Below are 13,855 nucleotides of genomic sequence, written 5' to 3' on the forward strand. Positions count from 1 at the left end.
ACAGGCCCTCATGCACCCAGCAACCTTAGCCATACCATGCATATACTGGCAGGGTCTGGTTCAACTTGCATTGGAATCTACCAATCTGTCTTATTCTTGCTCAGTTCCAGTTTTGAGGGCATTTTTACACATGAGCCTTCAATACAATTAAGTATCTCTAACCGCTCCACAGTAAGGAATTCGGGGGTGGGCACTGTCTGGGATGGGGGGGCAACGATTGGCCCCTGCCCAAATGTCTGTGTCTGTCTGTCTGTCTCTCTCCCCCCCTCCCTCTCCCTCCCTTTCTCTATGCCTGCTTGCCTGCCTTCCTTCCTTCCCAGGCCTCCCCCAACCACCCACTGCCTGCTAGCACCCGCTGTATTTTCTTTACACCGGGCTTAATTTCTAGTCTGAAATATTTATGGAAATACTGTTAACGCAGGATAGAACACAAAAGGGATATCAATGAAAATGCAGTGCTTTATAATCAGGTTACACTCAAGTTTATGTCATGCTAAGTGCTTCATGTTAGTGGTCTGGTTTCTAATTTTATGACCTAGAAAAATCCAGGATATTAGACCACAGATTCAAATTTCTGGTAATTTTGTATCCATGAGAGAGAAACAAATGTTTCTTCTGGGGAGGGGGAAATCCCAGGAATGCTAGGTAAAACAGAAATATGCAATATTTACTTCTTTGTCAAATCTAAACTTATTTTATATCTTTAACAGCATAAAATTCACCAATTAGAACTTTGCAAACAAAATTGAACTATTTGGCATTTTTATGGAATTTAAAAATATAATTGCATTGGTTTTCTACAAACAAAATTGCAATTGATATCTAATACTTGACAGAGAGGGCAAACTGATGCACCCTGTGCTATCTCAGCACATGCCTTGATTTTTGCCACTAGAGAGGTAGGGGGAAAGTTGAAACTAGAAAACAAATATTGTAAATGAAAGTGCGTTGTTTGGACGGAAGCAGTCTCATACATTCACTGAACTTCTAGCATATCAGACTCTGAAATTTGAAAACACTAACCTCTTTAATGTGTTGTAAAGTTTGATGTGCCCCTTGTTCAGCATGGCCCCTCCCAACTCTATTACACCAGCAGAAAGTAATTCTGCCATTTCCTCAGAGGCATTTCATTCCACTCTCAGTATATTTCGGTGGGGGAAAGGTGGCAGCGTTTCCAGAGATACAAGTTGGCATCAAAAGGCATTGCATCCCTTTGGGAATGTCTTACAGAATTCTCCACGTCCATGAACTACAATTTCCTGCCAGCAACATATGTCAGAGTAGCAGTCAGGTGACATTGCAGCTGATTATAGCCTACCAATGAGTGTCCAGTACAACAGAGGAAGTACCCCTCCCACTTAAGGATTTGTCATCATAACTGTTTCAAATGCATCATCTTTTACCACAGTCTATTCTGGTAGACAAAAAAAAAACCCTGCATAATCAGTGCACATGCATAAATGGGATTGCTTTAAAAAGGGGTGATTTAAAGGGGTCAGCAAACTGACTACCAAAATGGTAAGTGCATAATACCCCAAGGAAGCAGGAAAAGGAGAGAGGTTATGGGAGCTGTCAGGGAAATGAAAGGGAAAACAGAGGTGAAGGAAATGCAGTGGAAAATAAAATGCCCCCTGCAAGTCCTTCTAAGGCCCCACTTGCCATCATCTAATACTGTAGACCAGGCTTTTTTCAACCAGGGTTTCATGAAACCCTGAGGTTTCCTGACAGCCATGAAAGGGTTTCCCAAATGGGTGGGAGTTAATGAGTTTTATCACATTTTTAACTTTGTTAAACATTTATTGGGTGATATAGCCATCTATGGTCATGTTGACTGATCAATCCCAAATGGCCAATGATTGGCCAAGAGTGGGTGGGAAGGGGAGGGGCCCCAAGTGGGCATGTATACAGCTCTGCTTCCCACCCATATTCTGGATGATCTTACCACTTCTTGGGTTTCTCAAAGCCTGAAGAATGTTTCAGGGGTTTCTCAATGGTAAAAAAGTTGATAAAGGCTGCTGTTGACGTTTAATGGAACACTGTTTGAGAGTAAAACCTTGTCTTAAAAAGATTCCAGAACACAAAATATATCATAGGGGTTTCAGTGTTTCCCAAAATTTCCCAGAAAAATTGAAAAAAATATTTGGGTATACAGCTTCCCTCCCCTAACCTTTTCATCCCTATTTCTTTCTTCCTCCTGCACAGATCCCAAGTATACCTGCCAAAATTATCCTGCAACATCTTCCTGTTAATTGTGTAACATCAGAATAAAGCCTAGTGGCTTGGGGGCAGGGTGCTAACATGTGGGGAAACTCTCCTCCCTTTACATGACTCATCAGTCCATCAACTTGACACCCAGTCGAACTGCAACTGGCAACTTAGAATTTAAAACCAATTCCTTCAACAAGAGCAGCTCAGGATGAAAGTAAACGATTTGTGGGTCCATTCCCATCTCCCAAAGAGGAGAAGTCACGGGCTACATGGAAAAGGGATTGCCAGCAGTAGAAATCTAGGATCTTTGAGAGATCCAAGGCACACCATGCCTCAGCAAGAATGTTTACATAGTGGCCGCAGTCTGGAGGCTACAAGGGTTAAATAAACTTGAAATCCACTTCCTTCCCCTGTTTCACAAGCTCTGCTTCCTGGCCCTTTCTCAGTACTTACAAACTCTCAGACACTACAGGAAACGCTCAACGAAAGCCAATTTAAGTTTTTAAGTTATTCCTTCTTGAAAGCACACTTCATTGGCAGTTTAATACAAGTTCTCACATAATAACTTGGATTAGTCAATTATCCTTCTGCCTGGATGTTGTAAACTAGATAAATAAAAACCAACTCTAATTCTCAGAAGCAATCACAAAATGGTGTTTCCCTATGTATACTGTCATTGCAGAGTAGCCCCAGCCCTGCTTCAGCACTTTTGACTATAAGAATTTACAACTAGCTCAAAATGGTCTTGCAGAACCAGCCCATCCTGGGAGACACTTTTGCTTGCAGAGACCCTAACCACTAAGGGACTAGAACCCTTGGGGGAACCAGCAGCCAAGACCACAAGAACATGCAACAGTGGGCTTGCATCGTTTCTGATCTACAGAAGGCAGGGCCTGCTTGATCAGAGCACAAGAAGCAGGAAACCCACAAAGTACTGTAGTCAGTTTATCTCTTGCAAGGCCGCTTTAACAGCAGACAGAGTCTGAGTTCTGGTGCTCTGAAATTATTTCCACCTTCAAAGCTGAATTGAGTTAAATTAACATCGAATTTAAAACAGGCTTCATAAAATTGGTCCCAAATGTTATACAGACATTCAGTATAATCAGAAATTGGCCTGCAATGTCTGAGGTTGACATGGAACAGACATTAGACAGGCTTAAAACTGAATTAAGTATGCGCAAATGAATTTAAGCAAATCAGTTTTCAAGAGCATTCACAGTCTTTATAAATGTGATTTTGTGTCTAGCCAGGGTCTTGTAATCCTTCTTTCAGCTGCAGTCTTCCTTCTTTCCGCTGCAGTCTTCACTGCAGCCAAGAAGTTTCAGCAACCAATAGTTATTTGCTAACATTTACATCTCTGGGCCATGTTGTCTGAGATTACGAAACACATGTCTATGGTTCTAAAGGACAGACCTGGTTACGAATGATCACTTGTTTCTCTTTTTTTTAAAAAAACACTCACTGCAGCATTAGGATGGTGGAAAGTTTAAAGCAGTCCTTTTCCTTTAACATTACTTTGATTCTTCAGGTTTAATTTTCATACCACTCTGTTAACATCTTTAGGAACTAGGATATACAAAAATCACAATTCCTATAGCCAATGAGAACAATTAGCCCTTAGAATGATACAGAGGAGAAAATTCTTTGCAAATGTTTCTTATTGTTACATCTACAAAAGCAACATACTAAGAGAAAATACCTAGATATTTAGGTCTTCTAAAAAGACCTCTGTGTCTGCCTGCAAGATGCCATTATAACCTGAAAACCATGTTCTTTTCTTTTTTTTTGACGTTATCATGAGGAAAGTGCTAGGCAGATATCTCAATAAACATTTCAGATAGTGGTCTAACAGTCACTCCTCTTTATCTGTAAGTAGACAGAGGAATAAAACAATGCCGAACACCACACAAATAGTTAGAAGGCATCTTAAAAACCAACAAGAGTTTCATGTTGACCTGTCCCCAATAGCCAATGCTGGGCCTGGAGGGGGCGGGAAGGGGAGGGCCCCCAGATGAACATTTATACAGCTATTCTTCCAACCATATTCTGCAGGATCATGTAACTTCTGGGGTTTCTCAAAAAGTTGATAGGCTGGTATAAAAATTCAAATCTAACTGTTCTACTATTGACCAGCATGAATACCGTCTGACACTACCCATATAGTGTCATGAAAGTTACTGATACATCTGGCTTAGAAGTATTTAGAGATACAAAATTATAGCCACTGAACAGCACTATACTCCTTTACCGTCTGTTTTCTAGTTCAACAGCCATGTTTTCTGCTTGCATGACATGCTCTGCTTAAACTAAGTATAATTGCAGTGACAGGCTAAAAAGCAGTAGAACAAATGTTAAGAGGATAATTACAGATGTGGGAAAAGAAGCACATGGAAGGGAAGGCACTTCGTTCCAGATCAGGTCTGCACAACACATAACGGCAATCTAAAAAAAGGGGGGAAAGACGGTACTTCTCAATCACTAGGCACAGCACACAGTAAATGAAGGGTGAATGATACACACCACGCAGGGGAAGAGGATCCATGTTGTTCTGCCTTGCGACTAATCCAGTGGCTGTTTTTAAAAGGGTAATTGGTTTTTAGGGCATGGGAAATGGAATAATCTATTTTATACAGTATCATATAAGCAATTATGAATCAAAGAGGTATGGACAGTAAAACAGAGAAGGAATAGTCTTCAGAGAAATCTATCTGTCTTCTGAGTCTCCCTTCCTCTATCTTAGCCTCACAGTAACCCTAACCCTGAGAGGTAGTTTAGGCTGAGAGAAAATCTCTCGTGTTGAATGGGGATTAGAACTCACATCTCACCGATTGTAGACCAACCCTCTAATGGCTATGAGATAAGAAATATATTGATCAAATAATCATTAGAGTTTGATAAAATCCAGACCCAAGTCCAGGAGAAGGATGCTGTGTATGTGAGCATGAGTTGGCACAAAATTAAAAAATTTCAGTATAGTACCCTAAGCTAAAACCTAATAGATGTTTCTTCCGCTATCTATTCAAGGCTACATTAAGAAAAGCCTTTACTTGGGCCCGTTTCCAAAACTTTCCATCAGCTTACTTATATAGGAGATTTAACAGTCTCCCGTTAGATAAATGTTTATGCCCCTGCAATCTGAACCAGGTAGAAGATCTCAAACACTATCTGCTATATTGTCTACTTTATGATTCTACCCAACCTAGTTTCAATCAAAGACTCTTTTGTATTTCCGGTCCGGATAAGGACCGCATTAAGTTTCTTTTTGGCAGATGCATTCCTGCTCTTATCCATGTCCATCAGGAAAAGATTGGTCTCTGATACAACCCAGAGTTGATTATGTTTATTGTGTAACTGTATGCTATTTTTAAATCTTTATTTTAAAATTATTTTTATATTAAGCTTTAATATTTTCATCTGGATTTATTTTAATTATTATTTGAAAACATACTTGTTTTAATTGTTTTACTTCTGTTATGGCATAAGGCTGCAACAATAAACTTATTTACTTACTATTGATCAAATTTACTGACAAAATCAAGTTAACTGATACTCCCAATAAGTCAGAGGATCAAGCAGCAATGCACAGGGACACCCCAAGTAAGATGCCCTTGTGCATAGCTGACTAAGCCCACTGACTTCAATGGACATCAACAGGCATAACGCTGCTTAGGATGGTAGCGACAGGATGTGCTGCATCTCCTTTATGTGTCCCAGCAATGGTTTATAAGCTACTTTCAACGGACATCACCACTGATCCTGAGTAACCAGTGAGCTGTAAGGATTTATATGACTGGCCCAGCTAACAGGGTGGCCCAGCTTCAAAATGTTAAATCTGAGCAGTGGGAACTCATATCTTGGCTCCTATACCTTGGCTGTAACTTTTAAAGTACCGTTTCCCAACCATGGTACTGAGGTACCATATGGTACCACAAAGGTCCCTCAATGGGACTGCAACATGTGGATTTTCAAAATGGCAGTTAGGAAGAGCCCTGTGAAAAAAAAAGAGTTTTTTTAATTTAAAAAATTCTACCCTTATTTTGGCAGGCTGACCCGCCTCCTCCCCAAGTGGCCAGTGATGGACCGGAGGGAGTGAGAAGGAAAGGGGCCCTCCTGGGTATTTAACATTTCATTGAGAGGCATGGCCAGCTGACATCATTTCCTGGTGCCTTGAAGCCTGAAACATATGTCAGCTGTACCTCCATGGTCAAAAGGTCAAAAAGGCTCAAAAAGGTACCTGGTCAGCTTCATGAACTGGAATAAAAGACATGAAATGAAATTCCATAGCAGAAAGTACAAAGCTGCAGGAATTTTTTTTTTTACTAGTAGCATGAACATCAGCTGGAAATGATAGGGAAAGGATCTCCTTTCAGCTTCACCTATGGTCCTTTCTCAAAAAGGGTAATCTGGCTATAGTGATCCATGCTCTGATTGCACCCAAGTCATATTACCGTACTGCACGGTATGATGGGTGGTCCTTGAATACGGACCAGAAGCCTCGATTAGTTCAAATTGTAGCACCCAGGATATTGTCAGGGATTGGTTATGGAAAGATTTGCCATTATAACCTGAAAACCAGTCTCCTTCTGCCTTTGTTAGGATATATCCCAAGAGCAGCAAGAGGTCTTAGAATGGGAAGGGAGAGGTTAATTCACCTTCAGCTCCTCCTCCCAGCAGGATCCCAACTGCCAGATCTGTGGAATTCCCCCATCCATCTTCCTCCCTGACCTTTGCTGGTTTCCTCTCTTTTATCTACCTTCTGACCCATGTGGCTCCACCCCCTCCTTTCCTTTCAGCTCATTTATCCTCACGCCCCCTCTTTATATGGGACCACCTCTCTCCTCAGAAGCCCTGCTGGGCAGATGTTGCCTCTCTGCCCCTGTGCTCATCTCTCACTGCCAGAAACAGCATAGACCAGGGCAGGGTCAATCATCCATGCTCCTGGCAGCTTGTGTCATCCTGCCTGCCAACCATGTTCCGTCCTCAGGCTTAATTGCTGTATCTGCGGAAGCTGTATCTCCCAAGCCCATACTTGGCCTGCCCTGGCTCCTTGCTTGTTCAAAGGTCTTTACCACCAGAGGTGGCCCCTGAGCTTCACCCCCTGATTCCATTATGCTCCGCAACACCTCAGCAGCCCAGCCAGGTAAGTTCCAGGGATCAGAGGTCTTGCTGTCTCAGGACTCTACATAGCCCCGTCTTGGGTGTTGAAGGTACCTTGCTCTGTATGCCTTGCCTTTTGCTGTGGTGGCACCTCATCTTGAAATACCCTCCCCATGAGGCTCGCTTGGGGCTTACTATCTTCTAGATACCAAGTCAAAGAGTTTCTTTTTACCCAAGCTTGTAATCAAATATTTTATCTTTTTATCTGCTACATGTCTGTGGTCTCTTGTATGGATATTGTTATATTCTAAAATATTAATATTATTTTTACCTATTAAAATGTATACCAGGTTGAAAGGAAGGAAAAGCAGATCCCTGGATAAGGGAAATCTCAAATTCACTTGTAACTTTCTCCATGTATTAAGATAGGGAAGAGGCATCTGGGAATCCAAGGCCCCACTGGAGAATGCCAATAAAATAAGGTTCAGGTCTGCTGGGAATACAGGGGAAAGTTCACAAGATTTCTAATCCCCAGAGCATGTTTTGATCCATTCTGCCCTTTCACATTTCCCATTGCAGACCTAAGAAGAAATTACTTACCTCCCTAATAAAATATCTGTTTTTAGCTCTTTGGATAGGTTTCAGATCTAGATATTGCTATAACCAGTTTGAATGGGAGAGGGAGAAGCTGATAGAAATGGCTGCACTTTCTATATTTTGTCCCCAGTTGGTTTCAAAATAAGCACTTTCCTATTACTTGGACACTTTTTTTCACTTCTAGAGTGACTACAGTTCTTTGATTGACATCCATACTTCAGTCCAGTCCCTCTCTTATTTTTACTTTAGCTTCATATGTTCAAACTATAGAATGTCGTACAAAGTTAGCAGTACATTTTCTTGGGGAAAAATCTGTGCTCATATTCTGTCTGAATTATACAAGTTTAACAGTTTTACAGATTCCTTTAGTGTATAATCCTTCCTCTGGGAACTATCCAAGAAGTTACATGGAACAGATTACCTACTGACCTCTGGTATCCTACTCTATCCTCTTGGCTTCTGAGAATTCACTAGGTATGTTTAAGTTTGTGTCCATAATGCCTAGATACTTGATTTAATGAAAGTTTAGATTCCCAGGAAGTGAATTCCCTGCACCAGATACCAAATTCTATCCTCATCTGATGTAAATTTGGACATACTATATTTATAGTATTTATTTCAGCTACATTAAAACTTATGTCAAGAGAATCCTAACTCCAGGATCACAACTAAGAGCATGCTCTGGGCTGTGTATGCCCTTCAGTCTAAAACAGGAAAGGAAGTGTCATCTTGTAACACCAGGAGTGTTGGCCTGGAGGCTTGCTCAGTTTTCATTATTTTATGCACCCAGAGAGTGTACTGGCACAACTGGCAGGGAGAGGGGTTGCCTCCAACATTTCCAGCTGGAATAAAATACTTAGAGCTTCGAAGGAAAGTCCTTCAAAGATAGAGACAAGGTAGAATTCTACCTTTCTTTTCTTTTGGGTGACCCATAAAGCCAATCTAATGGAGAAGGCACAAGCCAGGAAAGAGAAGCAGGAAAACCACTCTGTTTTTCCAACCTGCAGGCTAATGGATTCTCTTGCTGTGCTGAAATCTGGGTAGATGGAAGCAATAGGCATTCTTCTTCCTTGCAAAAAGATTGTGTGACAGTGAGTCCACGCTAACCATGCAGCAGCCAATACCAGCTGGTGACTCGCTCTGCTATTCTTCCTGGATACTAAATTAAGAATGACACAAAGCAGTCCTAGTGAGCTCAGGTGATGCCCTTCTCCACAGCAGTGATCCCAGCATAGATGCTGCTGTTCCTGATACATGTGCTATGTGGAATATCTGCTTCTCTCCCTTGGCAGTGGCAATGAAGTGCTGCCAAAATGGCAGTCCCCAGTCTCAGCTGGGTATCAGGGCTTTGGACAGAGCCTTTCTCTGCTTTTCCAGCTCTTCCAACTGACTATTGAGCCCATCAAGATGACAGACGGCACTGAGATTCCAAGGCTGCACTAGAAACAAAGCCAACTCTTTCTCCATCCTACAGTTCATAGCCCAGAGCTTATCATGGTTACCATTAGATGTCATTTCCAGAACCCTGCCACTCATCGTTCAACACACAAACAAAACATTCTCATCTGGAATCCTCAGTGATGAGTCAATACAAAGAAACCTGCCATGGTGTGCCTCTGCATTAACACCACCCTTCCCCTGCAATGGGGAACAGTTGCCTGGCTTCAGATGAATGGAGAAGGGAGTGATGTACCTGCGGTCCATTTGCACTTGACATGGCTCTTGGGCACACACATACAAAATGGCCAGGGAGTGACTGCATTTGGTAAGGAGGCAGATCCGAGTGGGTGTGAAGCAGTGCTGCCATTCACAAAAGGCACTGCGTAGAGACTAGCCCCACCCTAATCGAAGGGATGATGTTTAAAGGGCAGCACCAGGCACTTGCACAGGCCACACTGGAGCACAAACACCTATATAGGAAAAATGAACCACGGGCCAAGGAAAACAGATTTCTGTTGGAGGGAGATAAAAGCCAGCTAGCCCAAATGGAAACCTGTGAGTGACAGGTGTATCCGAAATCTCAATAAGGCAGAGAAACAGAACACACACACACACACCCAACTGACTGAGAGGAAAGGCAGCAAAATGCCGTGCAAACGCGTGAAATACAGGATTTCCTTCTTTCCCTTGCTTCAGCTGGAGTCAGAGAAAAAGGAGGGGCAGACCAGTATTTCTTCAAAGGACAAACGAGCATCCAGACTCCTCTTCTCGTATGTGCCCTTAAGGAAACGGGGGGGGGGGGGGGGGCGGCGGCACCGGACTTGTGTCGAAAGGAACAGGGCCGGGGCTTCACAAGAGGGGCTTTAAGTCGCGAGAGGCACTCTCGGAGGGCAAGAAGCCCGGGCTGGTTTCGCCTGCGAGAAGACACAGCTGCATCGGTGCAGCGACCACATGCCCAGGGAGAGAGGGGAGCCCAGCAACGGGAACGCGGCGTCCCCCTCTGGCCCACCCCGGGCAGCAAAGACAAAGAGGAACCATACTGGTCGGAGGAGACGTCCTACCCACCCGGCAGAGCTCACGCGCCCCTGCTGGAGACAGAAGCACGCCTCCGCCCGCCCCCCCCCCCCGGCGATGCACAACCTCCCGCCACAGACGGGCATCCCCCGAAGCTCCAGCCCGACCTGCAGACCGTCCCCGCCCCCCCCCCCCGCGGAGGGAAGCGGCGCTTTGTCTGCTCACCTGCACCGAACTCCTCCCCCCCCCGGCCCCTTCCGGATCTCACCTCACGGCCACCTTGACGCTGCAGCTGTCCCCCGGGGCGGCCATGCCCTCCTCCTCCTCCTCCTCCCGGCGCCGAAGCAGAGCGCTGCTGCCCCTCAACCACCATGGAGCCCTGCGGGGACAGGGCCAAGGCGAAGCTCGGGCTCGGCTAGGAGCACGAGGCTCTGCGGCCGCCGGGGGCGAGGGAGGGCATGCCGAGCCAGCCTCCTGCAGTCGCCCGCTCTTCCGGCCGGCTACACGGCGCTCCTCGCCATCCTGCCCGCCCCGCGGCAGTCGCGGGACTGGGCTGCAGCGCAGGCGGCGAGTGAGCCGCCAACCAGCCGGCGCGGGAGGGAGGGAGGGAGGGGGCAGGCAGGCAGAAGGAGGGGCAGCCAAAGCGTGGCCCACCCACTGGAGTGTCTGTGTATGGGGGGGGGGGGATAATTCAGTTTGCAAGAGTGGGGAAAAGGGAGCAGTGAGCTGCAAAGCAACGGGGTTCTGCTTGAGGCGGAGCGTCCAGTTCCTGCCCATTTTGCCACCATCGGAGGAATCTGTCTCCAGTGCTAAAAAAGAATTGGTTTTTATACCCCACTTTTCACAACCTAAAGGGGTCCCAAATCGCCCGGCACCGGGCTGCGGCCCGCAGGTTGGGGACCACATAGAGCCCATCCTCCAAAGCAGCCATTTTCCTAGGAGAACTGATCTCTCTCACCTGGAGATCAGCTGTAATTCTGGGGCATCTCCAGCCCCCACTTGGAGGTTGGCAACCCTTATCTGGCCACAGTGACAAATGACCTGAAAATATATCAGATGTTTGCAGCATGATCAAGAGGAGCCATGGCTCCACTATTGAAATTAATCTACACAATGGCGACATGGTTCACCAGAAAGCTGCCAAATTCCCTGCAGGGCTTCTGTCCGTTGAACAGCCCTGCAGTAAAATATCATGTGACTTCTCCATTCAGCCTGTCAGAGCCCACCTCCTTTACTGAGTCCAACAACTCATATGAAAACAACAATAATCTCGCTAAACAAGACAACTGAGGAAGTTTGACCACTAGGACAACTGACTTGTGTGGTTTTCCTGCTAGAACTGCAGCTGCCAATACAGCACAGCAGCAATGAGGCTTCCACATGGCAGGTTTCCCTGCATTTCTCCTGTCCTAATCCCCCATGCCACCTCCACGGACCACCAGGAGTTTGAGGGCAATGTAAAAAGCATTGCAGCAATATTATGTTATGGCTGTCTGTTTCTCAGAACTTCCAGCTTTCATTTTAAAGTCTCTAGCTAGCCCTGTTCAGTGCAGAGATATGCCTTTTCCCTGCTATGTCTGTACTGAAAGAGGCTAAACACTTTGAAGCTTGATTCAGAGATAACCCACATGAAAGTATGTTAAAAGGAGAGATTAAAGCATGTTCACAGCTCTATGTGCATTCTTTAAGCACAGTCCTCCCTTTCAGGCAGTCTGTGTATGAGAAAATGCTGGAAAAGACAAAAAAAAAAAAAAAGGGAAAAACTGAAGGAAGGAAGAAAAAGGAGGCCCAAGTGAGATGGATTGATTCAGTCAAAGAAAACAGGGCCCACAGTTTTCAAGACCTAAGCAAAGATGTTAACGATAGGATGTTTCAGAGCTCATTAATTCATAGGGTTGCCATAAATTGGAAGCAACTTGCCCACACTTGACACATACACAAGTTTGAGAATGATTCTCTTCTGTCCCCTGCTGGGCACTGATGTCTATAGTTCCCCTGTTACGTTCACAGAATATGCACTAGTTCCTATAAGGATGAATAAATAAATTGTGTTCTCTCTATATAATATCCTAAAAGTTATTGATTTGACAAGGTCTGTGATGCCTCCAGTTATCCTGTGAATGGGCAGTGACCTCTTACCACTCATTTCCACATTTGAATCCCTCCCTTCCCCCATTGGTAGCTTCAGTGTCCAGAAAGTTAAGCTCATCCAGACTTTTATAGGTTAGTTGCGGAGGAAGTGTCAGTCAAAGTGTCACACTGGTTGGAGCTACTATAGCTTTCTTTGTTTTCCACATAGTCCATGATATCATCACACAGGCTATCCCTAATTAGCTGGACCATGCAGTTGGGAAGGATCCGTTTTTTAAAATGGGCATGTGTGCATTCTTTGGAAGAACATTTTGGACCCCTTGAAACACATAACATAAAAACTTGCCTATGCAAGCTTGGATCAATATTATCATATATAGCCAGGAACATTCATGTTACATGGATTACAACATCCATTAGGGGAAATCATAGAGGTCTAAAGTATGTGTTTCTGGAAACCCCAGGTTTGCAGGAAAAAATACATAATTGGGATGCTAAAATCAATGAACAGCTAAAGTGGCATGTGTACATGAGTAGACATGGGGCGGGGGGACTGGAGGAAATCCAAATGGTGCCCAAGAACTGAAGGAATTAGTTGGGGAAGCAGGAGTAGACAGAAAAGGAGAGAAAGGAAAAACCATGGGGACTTCAAGAGTGACAGCAGAGCCAATGAGGATGGAGGAAACAAGATAGATGAGCAGTCAAAGGTAAGATAGATCAGGTAAGCGGTTGGGCAAGAGGATGGGGGGGAAATAATGATGAGGGTGACTAGGCGGAAGACTGTGAGGGTAGGAACTGGGGCAAACACAGGAATCATGCAGATCACTTAGGTGTATGCTCTGCCAACCAGTCATAAGCAGCTGATCATTTGGCAAGCTGCTTGAACAGATATGCTTAGCACAATTCTTGTGTTTTTGGACAGGATTACACTGCTTTCTTGCAACCGTAGCCACATGCCCCACTGCATACTATTTTGACATCATTCACTCATATGTAAATCTAGCTTTTGGGGTCCCTGTCCCCCTATGTGGGGATAATTTACCTGGTATCAAAAATGGCAGTTGAAATTGTGAAGGAACCCCTCCCTATTCCTCTTGCTTGGTCCCTGGGAGGCAGAAAATCTCATGACTGTCCCTCGTTCTCTGCAAATGCCAACAGCAGGAGTCACTCTCAGCAACTCTGAGAGTACCTCCTCATGAACCAAGTTGTGCATCTTGAATGCCATACCTGCATTCTTGTTTAGAGGCTCCTTCTAGTTGCCATGCCTGTCTCCTTTGCACCTTACGAGCTAGCATGTGGGCCATCTATTGCAACTTTGCAATTTGGAACTATTGTGTTCCAGGGATGCAAGCTTACTAGCTGCCACTCCCTGTTACTGCACTTAAGATAGCGAGACTGAATAGGCATG

The 13,855-nt window shown here is 44.6% G+C and overlaps 2 protein-coding genes across 5 annotated transcripts in view; one reads left to right on the top strand and one right to left on the bottom strand.

The window, feature by feature from the left end:
• KIF21B (kinesin family member 21B) overlaps window positions 1–10,949 on the bottom strand; it is a 91,945-nt gene extending 80,996 nt beyond the window's left edge. For all 4 annotated transcript variants that reach the window (XR_013230369.1, XR_013230368.1, XM_077334254.1 and 1 more), the window contains exon 1: window positions 10,625–10,949. Coding sequence is in view for 2 of the 4 variants with exons in the window: in XM_077334254.1 (XP_077190369.1) it covers window positions 10,625–10,668 (44 nt within the window). In the remaining 2 variants the exon portion in view is untranslated. The remainder of the gene's footprint in view (window positions 1–10,624) is intronic.
• Window positions 1–13,855, top strand: part of RPL10A (ribosomal protein L10a) — a 486,091-nt gene that overhangs the window by 367,772 nt on the left and 104,464 nt on the right. The gene's annotated exons all lie outside the window — the stretch shown is intronic.

The sequence above is a fragment of the Paroedura picta genome, chromosome 4, assembly GCF_049243985.1.
Source record: "Paroedura picta isolate Pp20150507F chromosome 4, Ppicta_v3.0, whole genome shotgun sequence".
In the NCBI taxonomy this organism is placed as follows: domain Eukaryota; kingdom Metazoa; phylum Chordata; class Lepidosauria; order Squamata; family Gekkonidae; genus Paroedura; species Paroedura picta.